Consider the following 26,840-nt stretch of genomic DNA (forward strand, 5'->3'; position numbering starts at 1 on the left):
CTCATGTGGGATATCACTACTAAAATTTTTTTCATTTAGAGTCAAGAACACTAGGGTTCTACCAAAACTGACCAGCTGAAAATCGAATATGACATCGTCACAACACAAAACCCTGCCTTCTTAGGTATTGCTCATAACATGTAAAAGATTCTCTCAGTCTTAGGTACCAGACTTGGATCAGGAACGTTAAAAAGAAAATAAAGACAGTTTTAGTAACTATCAGAGAAATTACTACTACTACTACTACTACTACTACTACTACTACTACTACTACTAATACTACTACTAATACTACTACTGCTGCTGCTGCTGCTGCTGCTACTATAACTACTACCACCACCACCACCACCATTACCACCACCATCAACACCACCACCACCATCAACACCACCACCACCACCACCACCACCAATACTACTACTACTACTACTACTACTACTACTACTACTACTACTAATAATAATAATAATAATAATAATAATAGTAATAATGATGATAATAATAATATGGAATAACAACAGAAATAAGGTGGTATAAGCACACGCCAGAAAAGGTCACAGAAAATGAGAAAGCAACCATACTCTGAGATACGCGAATACACAAAGATAAAGAAATTAAGGCAAATAGGCCGGATATAGTTATCAGAGATCAGGGGAAAATATGCTTTCTAATCGATGTATCAATACCAACAAATGACAATGTTTCTCTAAAAGAAACGGATAAACTTTCAAAATACAAATTTCTGGAAATAGAGGTAACTCGAATGTGGAGTCTAAAATCAAAAAGAATTCCTATCATAGTAGGCGCGTTCGGTATGATAAAAAAACATTCAGACAAATACATAACGAAAACACCAGGACTTACAAGCATATATAACATAGAGAAAATAGCACTTCTATAAGACCTCTTTATTTACTGGCCACGTGGGCCGCTGAAAGATTTAGGACAATGCAAAGACAAAGGACAGTGGGAATATACACGTGAATGAAATAAAAAAACAATAACAAAAATACTAACAAAACAACACCCCACCCCACAAAACAATCTAGCACAACAAAAATCGCCACCCAGAGGCAACCAAAGAATCTCACATGTTCTGAGTCTCGGTACTTACTAAGAAAGCTATGACTGCTGCTCCTCTCTCTTCCATACACCTCAGCCTACGGAAACGAGTTTAAAGTCGGCACCCCACCTGGGCCATACTCGCCACATTCATTTCCCTTCCAACTGGGTCGGGGAGCAGCACATTATCTTTCAACTCTCGCTTTCCCTTTCAAATGGAATTTTAAAATGTCGATGAAGCGTTGATCGAAGAAGAAATTGTCTGCCTTCAGGCCTTTTACCCTCGTCCTCCACTTATCCACTTTCACCATGACTACCAGACAAAGGAAAACAGTCTGCCCTTCCAGACCAAAGGATGCCAGCGGATGATCTTCACGATGGAGTCGACCAATAGCCCGATATGCCATGCACGTGATGGCAGCTGTTCTATATAACTACACAATTCAGAAATGTTCGAGCACTGTAAGAGCGCGTACGAATAATAATAAATATTGTTGTTGTTGTTGTTACTTTCGAAGATGACTAGTTCATGTTCAGTCTGACCTATGATAGATATCTCACACAAATGCTAATCATAAGTTCCTTACGACTCCTCGTGTTATGCTATTTACACAGATCAAAACTTAGGGGAATAGTTTTATTGTTTCACTTTCGTTTTCTTTCCGTGTTAATTATTTGCATTAGATATTTTTTAACGTTATTATTATTATTATTATTATTATTATTATTATTATTATTATTATTATTATTATTATTATTATTATTATCATTATTATTAGTATTAGTATTACAATTATTAATGCAAAGTTGTCTGAACTGGGGCGCCTTTACTTCTATCATGAAGTGGTGGCTAGCCAGACAAAATATTTTTGTCTTCTTTGTAACTACATACGCAAAATTACTAACACTGTCACATAAAGATATATACACAAATACATACGTCTGTACGTACAAGCACACACACACATACACACAAGTGCGCACAAACACACATTTAAAATTGCCAAAAATTCTTGTATTCCCTGCCGCTGACTATCATCACTAATGTTTCGGCGATAAAGATAAAATTACTACCATTTTCTGACAGCTTTACGATCTTAATATTTCATACCAGAGTGATAATATACATTGGCAGAGCAGTGAAATGATACGGACGTTTCAGTGGCAACAGTTTGGGCAAAATTTGCATCAGTTCAGCCTTAGAAACAACCATCAGAAACAGGCCGTTAATGTTGCGCATTACAAACGTACATATTCGCACGCATCCACATATACGGTTCACATGCATGCACGTTTTGTATAGTAAGCAACATGTTCATTCATTGATGCCTGTATATAGATATATACTTATATATGAGTAAAAATGTATACATATCTACTCACAGAAATGTATCGAATGCGTACATTTATAAATGTGTGTGTGTATATGTGTGTGTGCGCGCGCGCTTACACACACACGCACATGTATATACGTGTGTGCATATATATACATATATATATATATATAGCGAGAGAGAGAGAGAGGGTGGGAGGGAGAGATAGAAGCTGAGTGGTGAGAAGCTTGCTTCCCAACCACGTGGTTCTGGTTTCAGTCGCCCTGCGTGGTATCTTGGCCGATCAAAGCCTTGTGAGTGAATTTAGTAGACGGAAACTTAAAGAAGCCCGTTGTATGTATGCATATGTGCGTGCGCATGTGTCTTTTTGTATCTGAGTTTGTCCTCCCACCACTGCTTGACAATCAGTGCTAGAGAGTTTACATCATACGTAAGCTAGCAGTATGACAATGGAAACCCATAGAATAAGTACCAAGTTTTTAGAAAAGTTTATAAAAACTAGGTTCGATACATTCGACTAAAAATTCTTGAAGGTGGTTCCCCATTACATACAGCATACATATTGTTGTCAATTATATACAACATATATATTGTTGGCACTCCGTCGCTTACGACGTCGAGGGTTCCTGTTGATCCGATCGACGGAACAGCCTGCTCGTGAAATTAACGTGCAAGTGGCTGAGCACTCCACAGACACGTGAACCCTTAACGTATTTCTCGGAGAGATTCAGCGTGACACAGTGTGACAAGGCTGACCCTTTGAATTACAGGCACAGGAAGTAAGAGTGAGAGAAAGTTGTGGTGAAAGAGTACAGCAGGGTTCGCCAACATCCCCTGACGGAGTCTCGTGGAGCTTTAGGTGTTTTCGCTCAATAAACACTCACAACGCCCGGTCTGGGAATCGGAACCGCGATCCTATGACCGCGTGTTCGCTGCCCTAACCACTTGGCCATTGCGTATCCACACAATATATATACATATGTATATATATATATATATATATATATATATATATATATATATATATATATATATATACAGAGAGAGAGAGAGAGAGAGAGAGAGAGAGAGAGAGAGAGAGAGAGAGAGAGAGAGAGAGATGAGGAGTTGGTGACATGTTTTCTGTTCGCCTGTGTATTTAGTACATGCTTATTTACTACACATCTTTCTTGACATCGAATTATTGTAATGTTGGTTATCTCCCTTGTGTTTTTTTCCATTTTGTCTTATTTACAAACGTCCCTTGTTTAAACGTTATCTGCTCTAAAGGTTACTAACAAACGATCTTGATTTCAGCTTGATAAATGGCGGAATGAAATATTATTTCGTTCAGAAAACCACACATCTTGCAAAGAGCTATCCAAGGTTTCCTGATCGTAATAATGTGTGTGTACGTGTGTATGTATAATCCCCTTATACGAAAAAAGATTGGATTCATGAAATCTAATTGTTGGCCTCAATCAGCACTCTTGCAATTCCTGACTAACAAGATAGTAGGAAGGAATTATTCTTCAATGAAATTAAAAGTTTCACGGAAACTGAAAATCCAGAAGACTTTCGTCAACTGCAGAGTATAATATAAGAAATAAGGAGAGAAGCTCTGATATTTATTCTTAATTTATTACTGTTTCAATAAGCTCCGAATGTGATGAATTCTTTAACATGCTAGAAAACATGAATATAAAAATGTTTATGTAACTTTTAAGCTTTATCACATGCGACCCACCTGTCTTCTCATCAGGATCAAGTGAACAAATCATTCACATGTTCTCGGGTGAATACGCCTATATATGCACACTCAGTGAGCGGAAGAAATCAATTTCACATACAAGTAGACAGGCAGGTACATGGAACAATAATGTATTTATATAATTTCATAATATGATTGTGACATTGGTTTTATTAACTACCCTAGACAGTCAAACTGTTGGCTATTTGCATGCATAAGTAGAAAACTGCGTGTTTTCGGTGGAAAAATGACTACTCACATAAACCATATGTATGTGTGTGTATGTGTGTGTATGTATGTACACATACTGTAAGTAAAGTGTGTAGCTGTGCAAGTGTAACCAGATAAAAGTCTGTGCAGCAAACAAAAAATACACTGCAAAACTAAGTTACATCCTTTTTATAACCCTTACAGCTAGCAAATGCTTTGCATTTCATTCTTAATGAGGAAATAAGTAGCAGACAAAATACTCTCGATGAGACGGGGCTTCAGCATGGTCACAATCCAAATAGTAAAGGCGGGGAAATGATATACGAACAACAATGCACCGTGATGTGTGAGTTAACAACTGAACTTAGATCTGCAATTGACGATTAAAACCAGTATATTGTGTATTCTTGTAGTTAAAACACCTTATCTAAAAACAGAAATTTAGGCGAACCTACTAAAGCTGAACTTATTCAGAGATTTTTTTTTAATGTAATACAGTAACCTTTAATAAGGTTTACTTCTGTAGTGTCTGCAGAAATGAGTATTAACTGGCAAACCTTCAAACACTTCATCTGATTAGTATACTTTGTTTCAAATTGCTCCAATGCAACATTTAGTACCTACAGCATCTTACACCTATTTAAATACATTTACGTACATAATATCTTTAAAAAAAAGGCTTTCTTTTTCACTTGTAGTTTTGCTGTCTGTCCTTATAATTGGTTCTTTTCTTTTGTAGTCGTTTCTTTAGATTAGCTTATTGCTATTATTCAGTTCTTTTTATTCGTTGTATTTAGCTTAACTCGTAACAGTTGTTCTTTGTTTTTTCTTACTGCTGCTATTTATTATTATTATTATTATTATTATTATTATTATTATTATTATTATTATTATTATTATTATTATTATTATTATGCTTTCTTCCTCATTGTTCTGTGGTTTTACTTTTCCTTTCAATTAACTCCTCCCTTATTCTCTCTCACCCCTCTCGCACCCCCTCTCTCTATGTACCACTGCTTTTCTGAATTCCCTTTCTTTATAATGCTGACAACAGAAATGAACATCCTATTTTTCACACTTTTCCAATTACCAAAATTTCCACTGTTCTGCTCACACAGACCATGTAATCTCATCTTGTAGTCGTTCTCTCGTTCTCAGTAGGAATCCACATTTGTTCTTCGTAGCTTACTTCACTGGCACTAACTGGACCGTTTTTAGTAAAGCAGATAGAATGAATGTTCTAATTTATCCTCTTCTTCTTGTTTATTATTATTATTATTATTATTATTATTATTATTATTATTATTATTATTATTATTATTATTATTATTATTATTACTTTTTTGTGTTGTTATAGTTGTTGTTTTGTTTTGTACAAGCTGTTCCATGCCTTACCCAGAAATTTCAAGTAACAGCATGTTGAACTTTTTAATATGAGTAGTATTTATGATTACAAATGATATATTATGGGAAAATGAAATCAGATTCTGAGAATTAAGATTCTGTTGAATTTGTAATATTTCAATTTTGAAAGAGTTTTAAGAGAATCAGGTTTTCTTAGGTTAACATTGTTTTTTCTGAAGATGTGGGTAACTCTTACGAGAACAATTTTTTGTAGCTCAAATACTTTTGAGTTTTATGGTATTTCGTTGTATTGTTTAAACGTGCCATTTTGTATTACCCCGAAAGCTCCGATGACTGTAGCTCTAAGATGCCACGTTTTTGAAATTTCTTTTTCAAGATCCTTGAATTAACTTTTCAAATGATTTTACAGAAGTGCCATCTGCTGGAATTGACAATTCCACGAAGAAACATTTTGTCAATGTGATTTTTTTTCACTAAAAGCGGTGCTCCAGTAAGTAAAAGTAAAAGATAAAAGGTATCTGACTGTTCTCCTGAACATCACGATCTGTTTGAATATTGAAATCCCAAATAACGGTCGTGTCGTTTTTTTCTACAACGTTGGCAGGTCTTTGATGCTACCACTCCTTCTCATATTGGAGTCCAAAGATTTCATTTGTGTGCTTCACAAATATAAAGGAGACAAGACTGAAGTCACTAACATTCACATAAAAAAGTGTTTGCAAAACGTTTAGTTTATCATCCAACTAATATCAGACGAACTCATTACTCTATTGCTACGATGCTTCTGATTATAAACGTCTAGATAATTAGTTATACCAGCTCGGAGCGAATAGTTACGTCAATAGTATTCGATCTAACGATTAAATGGCTTCGACAGATCTTATGTTCTAGACAATACCATAACGCCGTCTGGTTGAAGACAATACTCGCCATTCTATTTGCAGTATTTAATCTCATGAATACAAAGTGACAATTCGGACATAATCTCTACACATCCATATCATGTACGCTTAAAGATTGATGTTTTTGATACAGCGTACACACTGAATGTGGAGTGTAATTTGAAACTGCTATTGACGATGTTACATCCTTACGCCTTTTATATCGTAGTACGGTTGATATTGTTGATGATAGCTAAAGATTATACTGTAACAGTGCTATAACAATACAAAATAGAAACAGCGGCAATAACAAACACGCAACGAACAAAGAATCCTTTACGCACCAACAATTAATATTTCCAACACACTAATTCGAACTGTAAACTGTACCTGGACGTCGAAGACCAAACTACGATGATTTTATTGAAACCACAAGAGTTAAACAAAGAAGGGACAATAATAGAGACAAATGGGGTCGGTGACTTATCGAATGATATTACATGAATAAATATATTATAATTTCGGATGAGAAATGAGAAACAAAAAATTAATGGACGCGGATGAGTTTGACCCCACCAACCACATTCCGCTACTATCTATATGTAATGGTCACGTCTATTCTTGTCAGAGGGTCTATTCTTGTACTCTCGCCACAACATCTCCCCTTTCGAGAGTTCGAGTTCCGAAGGAATAAAGATATTTATCTTTTTCGCTTGGGTTTTATCTCAAGGTGTTCGGTCTGCTTCCGTTTTCTTATGCTGGATCTACGGGACTCCATTACTTTCGGTACTAGGACATCGAATACATCAAAAATTACATTCCATAAGAATTTCTCTCCGTTCTTGGGTATGTCTCTTCTTTTGCTGATTAATGTGTCTCCTATGTTTCCATCGTGGCCTTTTAATTCGATACATCATACTTCCCATTTTTTTTTGTTTTTGGTTACAAGGCCATCCTCGAAGCCTTCTTTACCATTTCAGTAGGATTTAAAATATTTAGTTGCATTTTTCGTATTTTCTTTACATCCTTTTTTTTTTCTCTGGCAATAACTTATCAAAAATCGATTTTATTCCTCTCGCGAACATCAACTATGCGGGTGACATTCCTGAATTTGTGCTTGGATTGGGGATCACTCTATATACTCTTAAGAATTTTGTGCTTCGTCGTCACTTAATTTGTTCTTTGCTTTTCTTAACGCAGGGACTTTAACTTCTGGAGAAATTTTACCTAAAGTATTTTCATCTATGTCGGTTTATTCTATGTAACTTGCAAGGATTTGAATTGAGCATTTTATGTGCTCGCTTAGATTATTGTTGTTCAATGTGGATTTCACGCCAGACTTGAATAAAGGCGTTTCTATAAATGTTAAATCTAATGGAAGAGGTTAAGTCTGGATTTCATAGGCCCTCTAAGACCAGCAAGACGATATGGTTCGTATTTTTGAACAACACTACGTCGGCGATTACAGGAATAATATAGGTTGGTTGGACAGTGCTTTGATGTTTCCAGTAAGAAAGGTCAATTATAGTGGTTACTGCGATGTTTGGGAATAAAAAACAATATGGTTCATGAGAGGAGAACATACAGTGAGTCAGGAAAACATAGAGATGGCCCATGAGTAGCCAATTTTGAAGGAGCAGACGACACTGGAGTATCGTTAGAAAAGTCAGTTAGGTCCAGTGTATTCCTGCTGTGAAAATGTTGTCATTCGTTATGCTGGCGAAATGTGTGCGGTTTACATATGAGTTTTCTAAGTATATTTGTATACTGTTAAGCTTTCTTCCCTGCCTTTCTTGCTTATTTCGAATGTTATAGAGATTATGCGTGTAATTCTTATTATTTTTGTCTTGTGTGTTTGTGTGTGTGTGTGTGTGTGTGTGTGTGTGTGTGTATGTGTGTGTGTGTGTGTGTGTTTATGTTGCTGTGTGTGTGTTTATGTTGCTGAGTGTGAGTCTTGTTCAGCATATCTGATGATATTTAGTGTTATTAGTAAGAAGCAAAATGGTAAATTTACTAAGTGCTAGTTGAGATACTTTGTTTTGGATCAAAGTTACTAATTAGTTAATGTAGCGTTCAAATGGTAGTACCGGTGTTCCTTAAATGATGAGAGGATATGGTTGTGGTAGCATTAATGTTTCAGGTTATGCGTATGCTTTGAGGAGGTGTGGAATATTGTGCAGATATAGCTTGAAAAAAGTGACAGGTTATTTTACGGTATGTATTTGTGTGCAAACACCTGTGTGTACTTAAGTGTGTATAAGATATCCAACTAAAATGTGCATAAAATCAGCTCAACTATTTGGTGTATATCTAGCAATGCTTATATACTCACCTGGCAATGGTGTATAAGTCAGTGATTAGGGTTCAGAGAAAGGGGTTTAAGATGTCGTACAGAGAAACGTATCACTCATATTAACATGCGCGCACGCACACACACCCACTCTCTCTCTCTCTCACACACACACACACACACACACACGCACACATACATTCACACATACTCACATACACCTGCATTTTAACGCAAGTATTTAAAAATACCCTTTTAACCACGCTCCTACACAACAATCCAGTGTACGAAGTCTAATCAATAAGTGTCCGGAATGTTGCCATAGTAACGAAGCTAAAGCACGCAGAGTAAAGCCGCTTCGCAAAAAGTAACATTGAACCAATTAGTGCATGCACACTAAGTTTTAACGTTCTAGCTCACTTTCGCTGTTTACAGCAGTGCTTGGAAGGAAGGTAAGTAGCGTGTGATCGTTGCATTGACCCATGACAAAGTTGTAATGGCGATACCTGCTCAGAGGACTACGCAAACTTGCAGAAAGCGTATGGAGAGGTGTGTATGAGCCACACACAAGTGAACGAGTGGTTCAGACGTTTCTAAGATGGCCGAAAAACTGTCAATATTGACGAACGTTCTGGGAGACCCGCAAACAGCAGAACTGAGAAAAACATCGCAGATATGTATGCAGCTGTGAAGCTGTGCAGACTAGTTACGGTTCAGTTCAGTCCATTATCACTGAAGAATTGGGTATGAGACGCGTGTCTGCTAATTTTGTACCAAACTTGCTTTCAGCTGACCAAAAAGACACTCGGGTTTCAGTTGCACAAGATCTCCTTGATTGTGTCGAAGATAGTGAAAAGTTTTGAAACCTCTGCGTAGTCCTCTGAGCAGGTAGCAACAAGCTTTTAACAAAATTTGATGCAGATTCTCTGCTCAAATTTCACTGTCATGTTCAATGCGACGATCACACGCAACACACCTTCCTTCCAAGCACTGTTGTAAACAGCGGAAGTGAGCTAGAACGTTAAAACTTAGTGCGCATGCACAACAGTGTTCAAGGTAAGGTCAAATTGTGCCAAGGGGCTTTACTTTGCGTGATTTAGCTTCGTTACTATGGCAACTGTCCGGATACTTATTGATCAGACAACGTATAAGCCTCATGAGGGAAACTTTATACTTAGTTGTTGGATACGGAAAAGATAGCTATCAACTGCTCAAATCACATCTAGTGTCTTTAAAACAAGAAAGGACACACTGGACAATGCAGCCCTGGATACGGAAAAATTGGGATGGAATCGGTTGGAACACTTTTGATCATAGACATGTCCATCAGAATTTACCCGAAGACTAAACAGCAGCAACATCAGTGAATGATAATGACAGAAATAGAACTAATTCGTTGTTTGAGTAAAAGATGTCAGAATGAATGCCACGAGCGAATGATATATATATAAATAACAATTCCATGATTTCGTTATCTCCCCCCCCCCACCGACCTTTTTACTTTACACAAAGAACGTTAATGAAAGTCAATCAGGAAAAACAGTTTGCTAGAAATAGCATCAAAATATCCCTCAAACATAGCTATAGTATCTTGATAATGGAAGGAATACAGTGTATAATGAAGTTCCTAGTATATAAAAAAGATAAGGTGATCGCGGATGGAACACCTTTGATTATTACACTTTTTCATAAAAACTGAGCTGGTATTAACCATAACAACAATAAAAACACTGAAGCGCACTTTATCGTAATACAAAACTGGATCTATACAATGTAGCCATCTAACTACCTGTCACAGTATCTTAATGATAACATCGGAACGCTTCTGTATAACATGAGATATTGGCTTTGTTACTCGTGAGATTCTAGGTCATATATTCAACTAATTGCCTTTTTATTGTAATTGTTGCTCTAATTATACATCTTATGCTGATTTTTTGCTTTCCTCCTCCTCCTCCTTAACCTCGCTCTCCATTTCCTTTTTTCTTCTTCACCACTTCCACTTCTTTCTCTGTCTATTATCAGCCTTTAAGCGAACACGTACTCTAGAATAGCATTTCTGTTACTCTAAAGTACACTTGTTAAAAGACTTTCTGTTTTTACCTTTTAGGTAGCGCTTTTCGCATAATACGGACACATCTAAAGTTTTGAGATTTGACGTACATTCATTTATGTATTCCATGTAGATGTTTGTATTCTGTAAATATTCTTTTCTACTCTAGGTACAAGGCCCGAAATATATATATATATATTTTGACTGGGGACCAGTCGATTAGATCGACCCGCGTGCGCAAGTGGTACTTTCATTTATTGACTGCGAAAGGATGTAAGGCAAAGTCGATCTCGGCGGAATTTGAACTCAGAAGATAAAGACAGACGAAATACCACTAAGCATTTCGCCCGGTGTGCTAACGTTTCTGCCAGCTTGCTGCCTTGCATTCTGTAAATATTGAATTCGTTTCATTATACACTGTGCAACATTAATGACTTGTAGGGGCGCGGTATTTCGTTATGCAGCCATATTATATTACCAAGTATATTAAACGTTTTTATTAGTTAATACTGTGCTCTACTGTGTTAGCAGTGTGCTTACATCACTGGTTAAGGTTATCTCTACAGATATTCTATAGAAATTATAGCCACCACTGACCTTTGGTACAACGTTTCATATCCGAGACGTCATATGTAAAGAAACAATGACATCGAAAATGCAAAAAAGAGTAAATGGCGAGTATGCTATATTTCGGGAGTTTTTACTTCTCCATCAGTATCCATCTAACCCCTTAATCATCTATGAATACATTGCTTAAATAGTCCCTAAATACAGCGGTGTAACGTCAGTGTCTTGTGGGGACGCAGTATTTCGTTATGCAATCATAACTATAAAGTATATTAAGCGTTTTCTTTATAAGTCAATACCGTATTCTACTGCATTTACAGTGCGCTTGTATCACTTGTTATCGTTTCGCCAATTATCCTTCGATCTCATTTTTTTTTTTACATCTGACGTCTCGGATACGAAACGTCGAAACAAAAATCAGTGCTTTCTTTTTCTTCTACTTGTTGCAATCATTTGACTGCTGCCATGCTGGAGCACCGCCTTTAGTCGAGCAAATCGACGCCAGAATTTATTCTTTGTAAGCTTAGTACTTATTCTATCGGGGTCTTTTGCGAACCACTAAGTTTCGGGGACGTTAACAAACCAACAACGATTGTCAAGTGTTGGGTGGGACAACACACACACACACACACACACACACACACACACACACACATATATATATATATATATATATATATATATATATATATATATACGACGAGCTTCTTTGAGTTTTTGTCTACCAAATCCACTCACAAGGCTTTGGTCAGCCCGAGGCTATAGTACAATACACTTGCCCAAGGTGCCACGCAATGGGACTGAACCCGGGACCACGTGGTTTTTAAGCAAGCTACGTACCATATAGCCACTCTTACGCCTATAATACTGGCTATAATTACTATAGAATATCTGTAGAGATAACTTTAATAAGTGAAAGTCAAGAAATGCCAAACACACTGCTAAGACGGTAGACCCAGGTATCTTTTTATAAATCTGTTTAATATTCTTTGTAGCATATTTTGGTTGCATAACGAAATACTGCGTCCCTATAAGTCATTTATAATTAGGTACCAGCTTTCAGGAATGTATTTAATATATAAAATTGGTATATCCAATAACGTTACATCGCTGTATTTAATGACTATTTAAGCAATGTGTTCGTAGATGATTAAGGGGTTAGATGGGTGCTGATGAAAGGGCAAAAACTCCTCAAATAGGGCATATACACCCATTAACCATTTTTCATCTTCGATCTAATTTTTTTAGTTACATCTGGCGTCTCGGATACGAAACGTCGTAACAGAAATCAATGCTGACAATAGTTTCTATAGAATATCTCTAGAGATAACCTTAACAAGTACTGTGCAACATATTTCAACCTTTCCTTCATCTTATGATATTTGTCCGTCTCAGACCACACCTCTTTGACTCCTGTTTCACCTATGTTTGTTTATAGTTTCTGTATCACTTGTAGCTCTTGTGGCGTAAGTAATGATAATGATGATGCTCATCACCATCATCATCGTTATTATTGTTGTTGTTGTTGTTGTTGTTGTTGTTGTTGCTATCACCAAGGCTGCTAGCTGGCAGAATCGTTAGTACGCGGGGCAAAATGCTTGGCGATATTTCGTAAGTCTTTATGTTGTAAGTTCAAGTTCCGCCGAGGTCGACAAATTAAGTACCAGTCGAGTACTGTGGTCTATGTAATCGACTAGTCCCTTCCCGCGAAATTTTAGTCCTTGTGTCTTTAGTAGAAAGGATTATTATTATTATTATTATTATTATTAGTAGTAGTAGTAGTAGTAGTAGTAGTAGTAGTAGTAGTAGTAGTAGTAGTAGTAGTGAGTGAGTGAAAGAGCAATTCATGCTATCGAAGTGACACTGGGCTGCAAATATACAAAGCCCAATATAACAATATAACCAGACACATATGCGTGACATGGCGATCTCAAGTCAAAATAAACAGTGCATGACCTTTCCATGGGGATAGGATGGAATTTTTTTCAGGTCCAGTAGCCCATCCTACTGAAAATGTTTCTGAATAAGGTTTGTTTAAGGATGTTGAACTAAACACCTATGTTCCCAGAATTCTCAAAGAATTCCTCTCAACACATAGATATGATGCTCCCCCACTATTCCTGCCTGTGATCACATGCACAAATCGTCAGCTAATAAGGGATATGTTCAGATGGTCATAGTCCAGCAACTGACAAGCAAATCTGGTTCTGAGCAGAGTTTTTGTGCAGTCAATCTTTTATACCAAGACAAAACATGTACATGGTAACACTTCGAATCAGTTAAGATCAGAAACCATAAGTGCTACTGATTGGTACTGCATCAGGGCATTTATTGCTGCATCAAGGCAGTTACTGCCATCGTTAAGGCTGTAGCATGACATAATTGTAAGCACGCCAAAGAAAATGATTGGCATCATTTCGTCTGTTTCGGTCCTGAGTTCAAATTCCGCTGCAGTCGATTTTGCCTTCCATGCCTTCAGAGCCGATTAGATAAGTGTCAGCTGAGCACAACGGTCAATGTAATCGACTAATCTCTCACACTCAAATTTCAGGCCTTGTTTTAGTCTAGCAACATCGGTTTCAATATGCATCTAAGTAATTCGTTACGTCTTTTTATATTCTGATTTCAAATTCTGCAGTCAGGCACTCGTAAAGAAATTTGAAATCAGCTTTATATCTGAAATTTTCGAGATCAAAAATGTATAAATACATAAAGTAAACAGATTTCAAGTTTCAAGCACTATTCTTTATATAATCGCCTGCAACCTTCTCCAAAAATTCTGTCCTTGTGCCGAGACTAGAATTCATTAACATTATTATATTAACGATTTGAATTATATGTACTCAGTACATACCACCCAATACGACTATACCAGCAGTTAAATTTGGATGTCAGGTATCTACATAAAGCTTTTTTATATGACACAAATACAAGACTATATTCATAAACTGATGTTATCATACAACTCATAGGTCATATTTTGAAATTCAGAATTAACAAATCGTTATATACATGTATATGGAAATATTATACAATGCACTCATTTAGGGAAAAATGATACATGTTACAGCACCAATAAAAATAATATAACATAAAAAAGAGGCAATATATTACCTTAGTGCATGTTTTGCGATTCAGTATAGAAATATATAGTCGAAGACATGCTTATGCATACAAATAGGTACATATATCATTCAACAACAATATATATATATATATATATATATATATATATATATATATATATATATATATGTATATATACATACATGCACACACATACACACACACACATACAAACACTCACACACGCGCACACACGCGCACACACGCGCACACACACGCGCACACACACACATATATGTATATATGCCTAGATATACCCTAATATAAAATTATGCCTATGTTTATCGTTAGATAGATGTATGTATATTCAAATATGTATGGAAGTAAATGTATGAATAAGCGAATTAGACAGATCAATATATATATGAAATTTACTTTAATATCCGCTCAAGTGTAAATCTCTTGAGCACTACTAAGCGTATTCTATACTGAGAATATTCGGATTTCATCTGTGAACTATATTAATATGTATGTGTGTGTATCCGAGTGCTGGCACTTGAGGTTAAGTGCATGTCTGTGCGTTTGAATACACAAGCACATATATAAGAAATATATACATATAAGTGGAGACAGATAATAGGAAATAAGATAGCAGCGTATTTTCTTACACAAACTCGGGGAAGTAACTTATTATTCATATGTTGAACGTGGTTAACTTGAAACTATGTATGTTTGGATAGTGAATAAATTCGCTCTAGTACCTATTTGAAATTCAGAAAATATATTTGTATGTTTTATATGCATCATATTCAAGTATTTCAATTTTAAATCTCCCGCATAACAATATAAAACATAGATAGTCATAAATAGAAATATATGAATGCATGCATAAATCTCTGTGTGCCTCTGTGTGTTTGTGAGTGTGTGTCTGTGTGTGTGTGCGCGCGCGTTTCTGTGTGTCTGTGTGTGTATATATAAACATACGCACACGCACAGACTCACTCACACATACACATACACACATTCATACATTTATAAATATACACATGCGTTTGTATGTGTGTGTGTGTGTGTGTGTGTGTGTATATATAGACACACAAACGTGTGTATGTATGTATGTGTGTATATATATATATCAAATGGATGCGCTTATAAAACTATTCTGCACATACAGTAACATACCAACAATCCAACTTACCTCCATCATCAGCTATTCTTTCTTTTACTTATTTAAGTCATTTGACTGCAGTCATGCTGGAGCACTGCCTTTAGTCGAACAAATCGCCCCCAGGACTTATTCTTTGTAAGGCAAGTACTTATTCTGTCGGTGTTTTATGCCGAACCACTAGGTTTCGGGGGCGTTAACACACCAACAACGATTGTCAAGTGACGGGGGGGGGGCGGCAAACAGACACACGCACGCACGCACGCACGCATGCACACACACACACACACACACATATATATGTATATATATATATATATATATACGAAGGACTTCTTCTAGTTTCCGTCTACTAAACCCACTCACAAGGCTTTGGTCGGCCCAGGGCTATAGCAGAAGACACTGGCCCAAGGTGCTACGCAGTGGGACTCAACCCGGAACTATGTGGTTGGGAAGCGAGCTTCTTACCACACAGCCACGCTACGTTTATAGGCGAAGGAGTGGCTGTGTGGTAAGTAGCTTGCTTACCAACCACATTGTTCCGGGTTCAGTCCCACTGTGTGGCACCTTCGACAAGTGTCTTCTACTATAGCGTCGGGCCATTTAAAGCCTTGTGAATGGATGTGATAAACGTAAACTGAAAGACGCCTGTCGTATATATGTTTGTGTGTGTGTGCGTGTGTGTGTGTGTGTGTGTGTGTGTGTGTGCGTGTGTGTGTGCCTGTGTGTTTGTGTGCCTGCGTTTGCCCCCCACCATCACTTGACAACTGATATTGGTGTGTTTACGCCCCCGTAACTTAATGGTTCGGCAAAAGAGACCGATAGGATAAATACTAGGCTTACAAAGAATAAGTCATGGGGTCGATTTGTTTGACTAAAGGCGGTGCTCCAGCATGGCCACAGCCAAATGACTGAAACAAAGAAAAGAATAAAAGAATATACATATATATATATATATGTATATATATATATATATATATATATATATATATATATATATATATATATATATATATATATATATATATATATATATATAGACTAGTTTCAGGGTAAGAAACACATTAATAGAATTGATTACGAAATTATTCCTGATAAGATACATGCAGACGTATTGTATTAAGCTGTATAATGTAAAAAAAAAAAGAACAAAAATATTAAAACACTTTTTGGTCTTACGTGACTCTGTAGCAGACGGCCTGGGAATCTATCCAGAATTTTCATAAAATTCCCTTAGTAGTAAAGAGACTAGGAAGAATTATAATCCAATACTATATTCGATACTAAGCATTAATCTCCTATGCGTGATTTGCGGATAGTGTGTTATTAATTCATTGCTCAGGTATATGGTCAGCCTAATTGAATACAAATAGAGGTAATCTTGGAATTGAAATCTATTCGGGTCGCAGACGTTTATAATTGCCTCTCAACTAATTTTGAACACCAATGCGTTTTTGTTTATTAGTTTTAACATCTCTGCACAAGTGAACAATACAATTAATCATAATTCTATAAAATAGATAGACTATCCGTCGAAGATGAAAGTGAGATTTGCCCGTTGCTGATATAAGATGAAGTACGACCGTGATCCCGTTCCTGTCATATAGTCCCGCTTGTAACAAATTATTAAAGTTTACGTCTTACCTGTAAGGGGAATTGGGATCTAGACAAGTGCTGTTTGGGGATTTAAACGGACTCTTACAGCAGTCACCGTGATCCCAATTATGATAAGCTCGGTTGCATTCAAAGTCACATCTCCCGTTTCCAAGATTAACAGCATCACATGGTATTTCATCGATATCACAATCACCTCCATCATTTCCGGTTTGAGTATGTTGGCATTCTAGATTACAGTGTTTGTCTCCTATTTCATTAGGAAGACAATCTAACAATACAGTCTTATGTTTTAAACTCGCATTCCGTATTTTAACTTCTTCTAACTCCCAACTTATATTGTAAGGTTTGAATGCAGCTATTAAGGCTCGATGCTGTCTTACCACCTGGTTATCAGTCACCTTAGGATTATGATCATCAACATCATCCATTACGTTAACAATTCGATATCGAATTCTTTTTTCCTGGCGTAATTCACTGTGACGAGTGTAACTGCGAATTATATCCGGATTGTCACAAACTGTTTTTCCACACGGTGGCGCCACGAGTTGAATTGAGTAACGTTGTTCTTCTATATCAGAGAAAACGAGAGATGGTTGTTTTTTTAAAATAGTTTTCCATTTCTGAAGGTGGCTGAAATCCTCTTTAAACACAAGTCCTTCGTCTTTCTGTAAGTGTATAGTCAAGTCGTATAGATTTCTTGCTACATCTCTGTGTTTTATGGCAAAGTCCCATATTAATATTTGATCGATATATCCTCTGTAAAGCTTGTCTTTTGTGTATGCCTTTCCTCCAAGCAGGATTTCTTTGCATCTGCAATGAGAAAATGGTAATTGTTGCTTAAGATTGAAAATAAATATGCATAAATACATAACAAGAGATATGTTTCATATATCAACACTAGTATTTTATTTTAAATAATAAAGTCACGGATGAACCGTAAAACTCTAACAATCTAACTAAACTAAAGCTGAAGAACTAGAAGTTTGTGTATGTGTTAGTATGACCTCCTATGTATGTGAGTGTGTGTGTATGTATATATATATTAGTAGGTATCTGTTAGTCTCGAGAGGTCATGGATCTGCGTCTGAAGAAATCGTGTCAGCTGCTGATGGTGATGCATCGTCTGCTGTAACTGTAGAGGCCCACATAGGAGTGGTAGTTATGCATACAGCGACTGCATTTGAAGGGGCACTCTGCCGACGCTACTGGTTTTTTCCTCCGTCGAGTGCGCTTTCCTTTGGTGGCGAATTGCTGCTTTTCTTCCGCTCGCTTCATTGCCTTTCGTAGTATTTGTCTCCGGCTTGGGCGTTCATTTGCGACCTCCTCTCATCTCAGGACGTCAAGATCAAGCGACTTCATATCTCTCTTGTAGATGTCCTTGAAACGAAGATGAAGTCGTCCTCATGCTCTTGTACCTCATGCTCCGCATACAGGAGGTCTTTTGGACACCACCTCCCTTCCGGCATGCGATGTACATGACACGCTATGTTCTTCATCGTTTAGTAGTAAATAATAATTTTTCACCATTTCGTCTTGCTTCTCTTCCGCTGAATTTGAATCTCATATCGCTTGTCCACTGTTTCGTTGTTGTTGTTGTTGTTGTTGTTGTCGTTGTTGTTGTTGTTGTTGTTGTTGTTGTTGTTGTTGTTGTTCTTGTTGCTGCTGCTGCTGCTGTTGTTGTTGTTGTTGTTATTTTTTCCGCTTAAATGTTTTACGCTTTACTTTCTACATGTCCAGGCATCAATACATTTACACAATTCTACCTCTTTCTCTACATATTACTTGAGCTCCTTTTCCTCTTTACTTGCTGCCACCTCCCCACTCGCACGCTTTTCTCACAATACGATTGCACATACACAATAATTACCCCCACAGGCTACTCTACTACACTACGAAGCTTGCACACCTCTACGCACAGACACATATCCCCAAAATACCAGATATGCCTAGTATGACCTCTCACTACGTGGAAAAGCTTCTATACGCACACACCGCGCTTCCCCACTCTTCATAACTTTTCTATAGAAACACACTCCCAACTGTCCCCTAAACTCCTCGCCTGTTTTTCTTCCAATCGTGTTTCTTTTACACCCTTCTCCTTTAATTAGCTTCTATATTTTCTTCTGAAGGACATATGCACGAAATGTTAAGACGCTTTCTTTTCCTTTTAAGCATTAAACTAATACGGTACTTGTTAAAACTTCTCGTATAAATTTTCTTTTTATGGCCACTGCTTTTATAATAGCTTGTTTTGTGTATGTGTATATATCTATGTATAAAACACACATACAGACATATATATTGTTGTGTCTTGAGAGGGTCATTACGCGAGTAATAACACACGCAATGTTCAGAATCACTTCTTTATTGTTTGTCAGTTGATTAAATATCTAGCCATTTGTTCACTATGCTGGTTACAATTAATTGGTTGTTTGCTAGTTAAAGTTCTTTCCTCGCTGTTGGCAACGCTTTTAGAGACTGTTCCGATTCTGTCCGAGAATTGTCCAAGACCAATTCACAGACAGAATCGGAACAGACCTTGGAAGGAGAGGTGAGACATTGAAAAGGTTGCGAAGAGCGACGAAAGGAATTTCACAATCAAACAACCGGTTGATTGTTTAACCAACACATTAAACAAACTATCCATTAGTTAGTTGCGGAGATATTTAACCAACTGACTAACAATAAAGAAGTGGTATTGAAACAGGGTTATTACTATTGACGTAATGACCAATCCCAAGACAAGGGGAAAATTTTCTCAACTAACGAATTCAAATCAAGAACCTTGCAAACCACATGCAAAAACAATGTTTGTGTGTGTGTGTTTGCTCACGTGTGTTTATGTGTGTCTGTGTATATACAAACATATATATAATATATGTACGTATGTGTGTGTGTGTTTGTGCTCGTGTGTGTGTGTACCTATATTTGGCTGCTCTGCATTGACAAGGGGCAACACCCTGAAACTAGTCTGCAGATGCCAAACCAGCAGGGGGACACTGCTGACCTCCTCTGTTCGAAGGTTATAAAGGACACAGGTTTCGTGTGTCACATAGCTAGCTAGAGGCGATGGCTTCTTGGAGCTAATTCACGGCAGCTTTCGTCCTAATTTTGGGACTGCCATGTTGGCTTGGCGATAACTATTAATTTCCAGTACCGCTGCCGTAGTCTCCTTTAGAGAGACTTAGAAATATTAATAACTCTCTCTCTCTCTATATATATATATATATATATATATATATATATATATACACACACACTGATACAGATACATATATCAGTTGATGCATACAAACACAAAGGTATACTGTCATACACAAACACTTACATTTACAAACACGCACTCACTCACTCGAACTAACACGCACACACACACACACACACACACACACACACACACACACACACACACACACACACACACAAATAAACAAGTAAACACAAAATGTAAAATAAAACATGTATAATTTTAAGAAAAGAGAAAATTAGCTAGAAAAGGAGACTGTATATACCTGTTAGCAGATGCACTGAATAAGTCGCCAGTTTGCTCTTGTGAAACAGCAACAAGTGCACTGTTGATATACAACTTCATTTTCTCGCCTGAGTATGACGCAGAAACGTGCAGCCATTGGTAAGGCAAATAAGATCGATCTGACATCAATACTGTCGACTCCTTTGATCGGTCTGTTTTGAGAGCAAAGTACACACGAGCATCTTCTTCCATGCCAGGTTCGTTCGTACGTATTCCAATCGACCAACCATTGGTGTGTTGGTTTTGATGGCACAAGTCAAACAGACCTAGAAATGTACATAAAATACAAGATTTGTATATATACCTATATTTCTTTATACATACGTACTTATACATATATATGTCTGTGTGTGTGTGTGTAAAGTATATAGCATGTCTATACATTATATATATATATATATATATTATGTATATATACATATATATAATATACATATATATAATATACATAATATATGAACATTATATAATATATATCTTATATAATATACAATATTTAATATATAAATGAAATACATATAATATATATACATGCATACATTATATGCATATAATTATATATAAATATATATGTGTGTATATAAGCATGTGTATGTGTGTGTGTGTGTTTGTATATGAGAGAGAGTGAAAGAGAGACACAGTGAGACAAAGAGAGAGAGAGATTGTATGTATAAATAAATGCAAACCTATAATCATCGTTAACTACAATAACGTACTTCCTTACATGTTAGGAATATCAGTTCATACTAAGTGTGTAACCGAATTTATCTTGTCAATAGCAACCTCTACAAGACAATACAACTATCATCCTCCCACACCTTTTTTAGCCTTTGTATTCTATGTATATATGTCCCTTGCTTTCCATTATATACTATGTATACTTACCATTTTTTCTCCATCATTTGAAGCCCAATACACCCATCATGACTACCCACCGGATACTGGTACACCAGGCATATGCATCTAAAATCCAGGAATGGGGAACCATGCCATACGCATTCTTATAATCGTTCCACGCCATGCCTAGGTTAGTAAGTCTTTTCTTGCAGTCATTCAGTACCATTCTGTCTATCAGAAGTTGGTTTTTTGTCCCCCTGTTTTTCCTTCTGCACCCCTTCTGTTCCAGTGGCAGTTATCATTCATTTCCAGGGAGTTATACACATAATTAACTATAATTTCTGTCATCAGCTTCCATATCAGGGGCATGCAGATGATAGGCCGGTAATTATCCACTGCACTGCATTTACTGGAATCCTTTTGGCAAAGAATTGTTTTACCTGTGGTCACCACTTTGGGAATTGCGCCCCGTTGTTGATCATTTTATCCATTTTGATGGTTATTCTTCGGTGTAGTGCTGGGAAATTTTTCAACCAATATCCTTGTACCCTACTCGGGCCTGGGCATTTCCAGTTTGGAAACTTTGTTGTCTGTTCGGTCACCATTTCAGTCGTTATTCTAATATTGCTCTGTTTCACTTCATATTTTTCCGACCTTAATTCATTCAACCGTTTAGCATTTTTGTTATGCTTTCGTCCATTATCCACATGTTACTCCCAAACCTCCTTCTTTCTTCAGCTTCCGGTCTCTCACTGCCGTTAACCTTTCCATTTAGCTGTTGATAAACCGTTTTCTGGTTTTGTTGGAACAATCTGTTGATATTATATTGTTCAATTCTTTGGTCATATCTTTCTATAAAACACCAGCGTGGAACTTCCATCAACCTCAATGCCCGACTGATCGAAACCTGTGAGCATCTAATGACACTCTGGGTGCCAGACGCCTTGCCTCGGTCTGTGCTCCTTCCAGAACTGTAGCTCAGTCAAAGAGATGAGTTGCGGATAAATGAGTTTGAAAAGCTGTGACCATACCTTTTTATCGCCAAGGAAGCGCTGAAGATGTCCTAACCTCAGCGCATGTCTGAGCAACATCAGCCACAGTATCACCAGTTCTCTATTCAGTGGATGTTCATAACAAATGAAGCACCTGACCAATGGAACGCTCCTCTTCTACAGAAAGCGAAAATGCATGCGCTCCAGTTTCGTGAGACGTAATAACTGCTTCGTTTATTGGTACAAACCTCGAAATTTAGAGGAGAACGTTTGTCAATTCAATCGACCTAGTACTTGGGTGTTATTTGCTTCTATTGACTCCCAACCCGAGCATGATAAAATCTACGTTGATCTCGACTTTTCAGCATTACTTGATCGATGAAATAAATGAACCATGGACACACACAGGTATACACACATACATTTATATATGTACGTACACATATATACATTATATGTATGTGTGCGCATATATAGGGAGAGAGGATGGGGACGAGAGGTGAAAGACAAGTGGTTGCACTTATGAAGCCCCAGAAGTGAATGGAATTAAAATAGAAATAAATGAGAAAATCAAATTTTTGAATCAGTACTATAGCAGACATGGCCGTCTCCCCGCAATCACAACCAATGACACCACCACAGCAACAATACCAACAACATTGGCAGAAATACAGGCAGTAACTCTTGGAATGTTATAAAAACAAGCATGAGAATCGATACATGATTGCTACGATTAGAAATAGAAATCAAATCACTTTCCTCTTAATGCAGAGTACATCAATCAATGTAGTCCTTGATAAATGTCGGAAAGACAAAAAAGAAGTTTTTCTGCACAGAATCATATTTTATCTGGAGCTAAACAATAACAGTGAAAACCTTATAACACACAAGTTTAGCAAAATATCTAAATATTTATGGGTTGAGTCTCTGTTAATAAATGATTATCTAAAAAATGTCATCTAAAAATGAGTTAATCTTTATTCGTTTCCTGTCAAATTACTATCTCATTGTTAATTGATCCCTAAAACGCCTCACCTAAACGATGGCAGATATTATGTACTGCCTTTCTATGAAAACATCTCAGTGTTTTTTTCGAAATCTCCTGTTGTCAACTTCGCATTCCTCCATCTTCATCTGAATCACAAAACTCAGCGTGTCAATGACAGTATCTCTGTGCAGTGTTTAACATTTTTTTAAAGAGCAACGGAAACTCTTTTAGGCTACATCCTACCGTCTTAGATATAAATGCCAAATTAGATAACGTGCTCTTGGGTGCAGTTTGTCTCATCTAATATAGCTGGCAGGTTATAACTTCAATACTGCGCTTTTCTTTCGGTTTAGGGAATGTGAAATGAAATATTGTTCATTGCAAGTACAAACACACGCTTGTACGAAATACAAATGAATGCGATCACGATACATTCATGCCTTTATCAGCGAAGGAAATAATGACAATATGTGAAATTATTCAAGAAAAAATAAACTGGAGTCAATTTATTTCAAATAATGCAGATTGTGTTACAGCAGTTGTATGTGATAATAGCAATAATTGTAATGAGTTTAATATCTCGCATTCCCTCCACCTTCATTCGTTCGTTTCTATATTAAACATAATTGGAAGAGGCTGTACAAAGACCACCAGCATTGATAGCTTAAACGTTGTCATTGACGTAGTAACTCGTCAGTTATGCTTCACAATCTTCCGGCAACGATTAACCTCTTTATTGATCTCGTTATCCCTTCTGTATTACCCATCCTACCTTCTCATAATATTTCATCAGTTTAGCTTGTCTTTTTACTTCATGCACGTATGAACGTGCACATGCGCGCGAGCACAACGCACACATCCAGACAGAGGTACACTCACACTCATATATATGTTTGTGTAATATGTTGTATATGTGTGCATGTGTGTGTATGTGTAATATGTGTGTATGTGTGTATGTTTGAATGTACATGTGTATGTGTGGGTATGTATCCCACCCAATAATACTTAAGAAGTGTAATTTAAGATGTGTAATTAAGGATAAAATTTGGATTATGATTTTCAGAGAGAAACAATTGCAGATTGTCGTACCTTTTGTACGTGTAATTTCGTTCATCACGTTATCTGTCACCAGAATCAGTTTTACTACAACTTACCACAATATCAACTGAGCAATATAGAGGGTGCCAACACAGTTAACATAACAATAAACTGTGGCGCCAAAGAACCGCTAGATTATTTGACAAAATGCCTTGCAGTATCTTAATATGATATCAAAATAGTGTTTTGTCATTTATGGGTTCAAGAAAGAAGTATGGGACGTGTACTGACCTACAAAGTTGTAGCTTTGAAGGAATAAAAGAAATCTATAGAAATTACATAAAATATAGATATAAAATATTTCTGTATTTAAAAAGAAGAAACATATCTTTGCAATAAAATTTTCTATTCGTTAAAAGAAAAGATCACTCTTCGACAAAAATGATAATAGTTTGAAACATTAACGTGTTGGCCTTTCTCACTGCTAACTTTGAATTAATTCAACTTACTAAAAACAATCCTGTAGTCTTCTTTCTCAATTATACATCATTAATTACAGAAACTAAGAAACCGAAAATACAGGTTTTATTTTGCACTTCCTAAATAAATACACATTCGTTTAAAGCTAATATAAAAATTCTAACCCGTCCATATTGTAACATTATTACAACTTTATAACATTTTATAAAATTGGAATTCTCAATTAAAAACTGCTTTCAAGATTTCTTGTAGAAATTGGAATAATTTAGGGATGGCGAATTTATGCTTGATGTGTCGGAAATTCCTGCGTTTCTGTGAATTTTAGTTAAACGTTTTACGAATACGATTTTTCTCATAACATGATATTCCAAAGAGATTTTTCCATAAAAACTCACTGTGTCATTAAGGATACACCTATCATAGGTTTGCAACCACTGATATAGTCTATTTAATCCGATATGGATTCTATACACCGAACCAGTGCAATGAGACTTAGCAGATATATTGCATAATACAAACCGAGATACGCGTCTAAACCAAGCAACGTATGTAATGCAGAAACCAAGATGTACTACACAAAGGAAATCGTAAAAAGTTGATTAAGCAAGCGCGGGTAAAAGCAAAAGCATTAGGAAAGAAAATTATTCTTGCCCTAAATATATGTGTGTGTGTGTGTGTGTGTGTGTGTGTGTGTGTGTGTGTGTGTGTGTGCCTGTATATGTATATATATATATATATATATATATATATATATATATATAGATAGATAGATAGATAGATAGATAGATAGATAGATACTTTATTTTGGGGTTAACAAGACAATCATTGGTTTCATCCCAAGAGAACAATTATCAAGCCTACCACATGAGGCGTTGGTACTCGATGTAGAACTACAGGATGTTTGTGAGATGTTCCTTAATGATGTTATTTTTATTCTGGTTGAAAACAATTGACCCTATGTTTGAGAAGCAGCTATAATTAACTTAAACCAAATTTCTATTGAAGATCTTTTGTCCAATACGGTACGGACACGTAAAGAGAGAGGTGCGAGCAACCCCTATATAAGGTGACACATTACAGGTATGGTCAGCAAATGCAGAGGATGGGGTAGCAAATCAGGATTGTTTATTACTGAAAAACTAAATATCATAACATAAGTGAAACGTTTTAATCATTAAAGAGGAAACCTTCGCCCCTGCATACACACGCAACAATGCATTCAAGGTTAATTGCAGTCTTCATTTCAATCAATATTCCTTGATTGTACAAGTTTCATAATATCGTATTCCTCAATATTACTATTGCTAATTCCATCGAGAAGTACTCTGCATTCAATATGTTTAATATTTATTTCTATAAAGATTGCCGGCCACTAATTTGCATTGAAATCATTGTTTATCACTATTCGCATTCATTGAAATTAACGTTCCTTGCACGACGTTCATTCTGTTCACTGTCCAATCTAGCCACTTTTCATTCCATTCAACATTTATTGTACTTGATACTCTTTACCAGTGTTGATTTCATTGATCATTGCAACGGATGTATTTTCCATACAACCTCATTTCTCTCAATGTTCATTACATTTAGTGGTCATTGCAATCAATGATCATTACTTACGACGTTCCTTGCTT

At 36.6% G+C, this 26,840-nt stretch overlaps 1 protein-coding gene across 1 annotated transcript in view; it reads right to left on the reverse strand.

The window, feature by feature from the left end:
* The window catches only part of LOC106882841 (pappalysin-1), a 158,025-nt gene that overhangs the window by 69,722 nt on the left and 61,463 nt on the right, over positions 1–26,840 (reverse strand). Inside the window, exons 2-3 of the mRNA XM_052969768.2 lie at positions 20,852–21,137; positions 17,367–18,149 (exon numbers count right to left, since the gene is read on the reverse strand). Coding sequence (XP_052825728.2) covers positions 17,367–18,149; positions 20,852–21,137 — 1,069 coding nt within the window. The remainder of the gene's footprint in view (positions 1–17,366; positions 18,150–20,851; positions 21,138–26,840) is intronic.

This window comes from Octopus bimaculoides, chromosome 1 (genome assembly GCF_046866305.1).
Source record: "Octopus bimaculoides isolate indiv1 chromosome 1, ASM4686630v1, whole genome shotgun sequence".
NCBI classification, from domain to species: domain Eukaryota; kingdom Metazoa; phylum Mollusca; class Cephalopoda; order Octopoda; family Octopodidae; genus Octopus; species Octopus bimaculoides.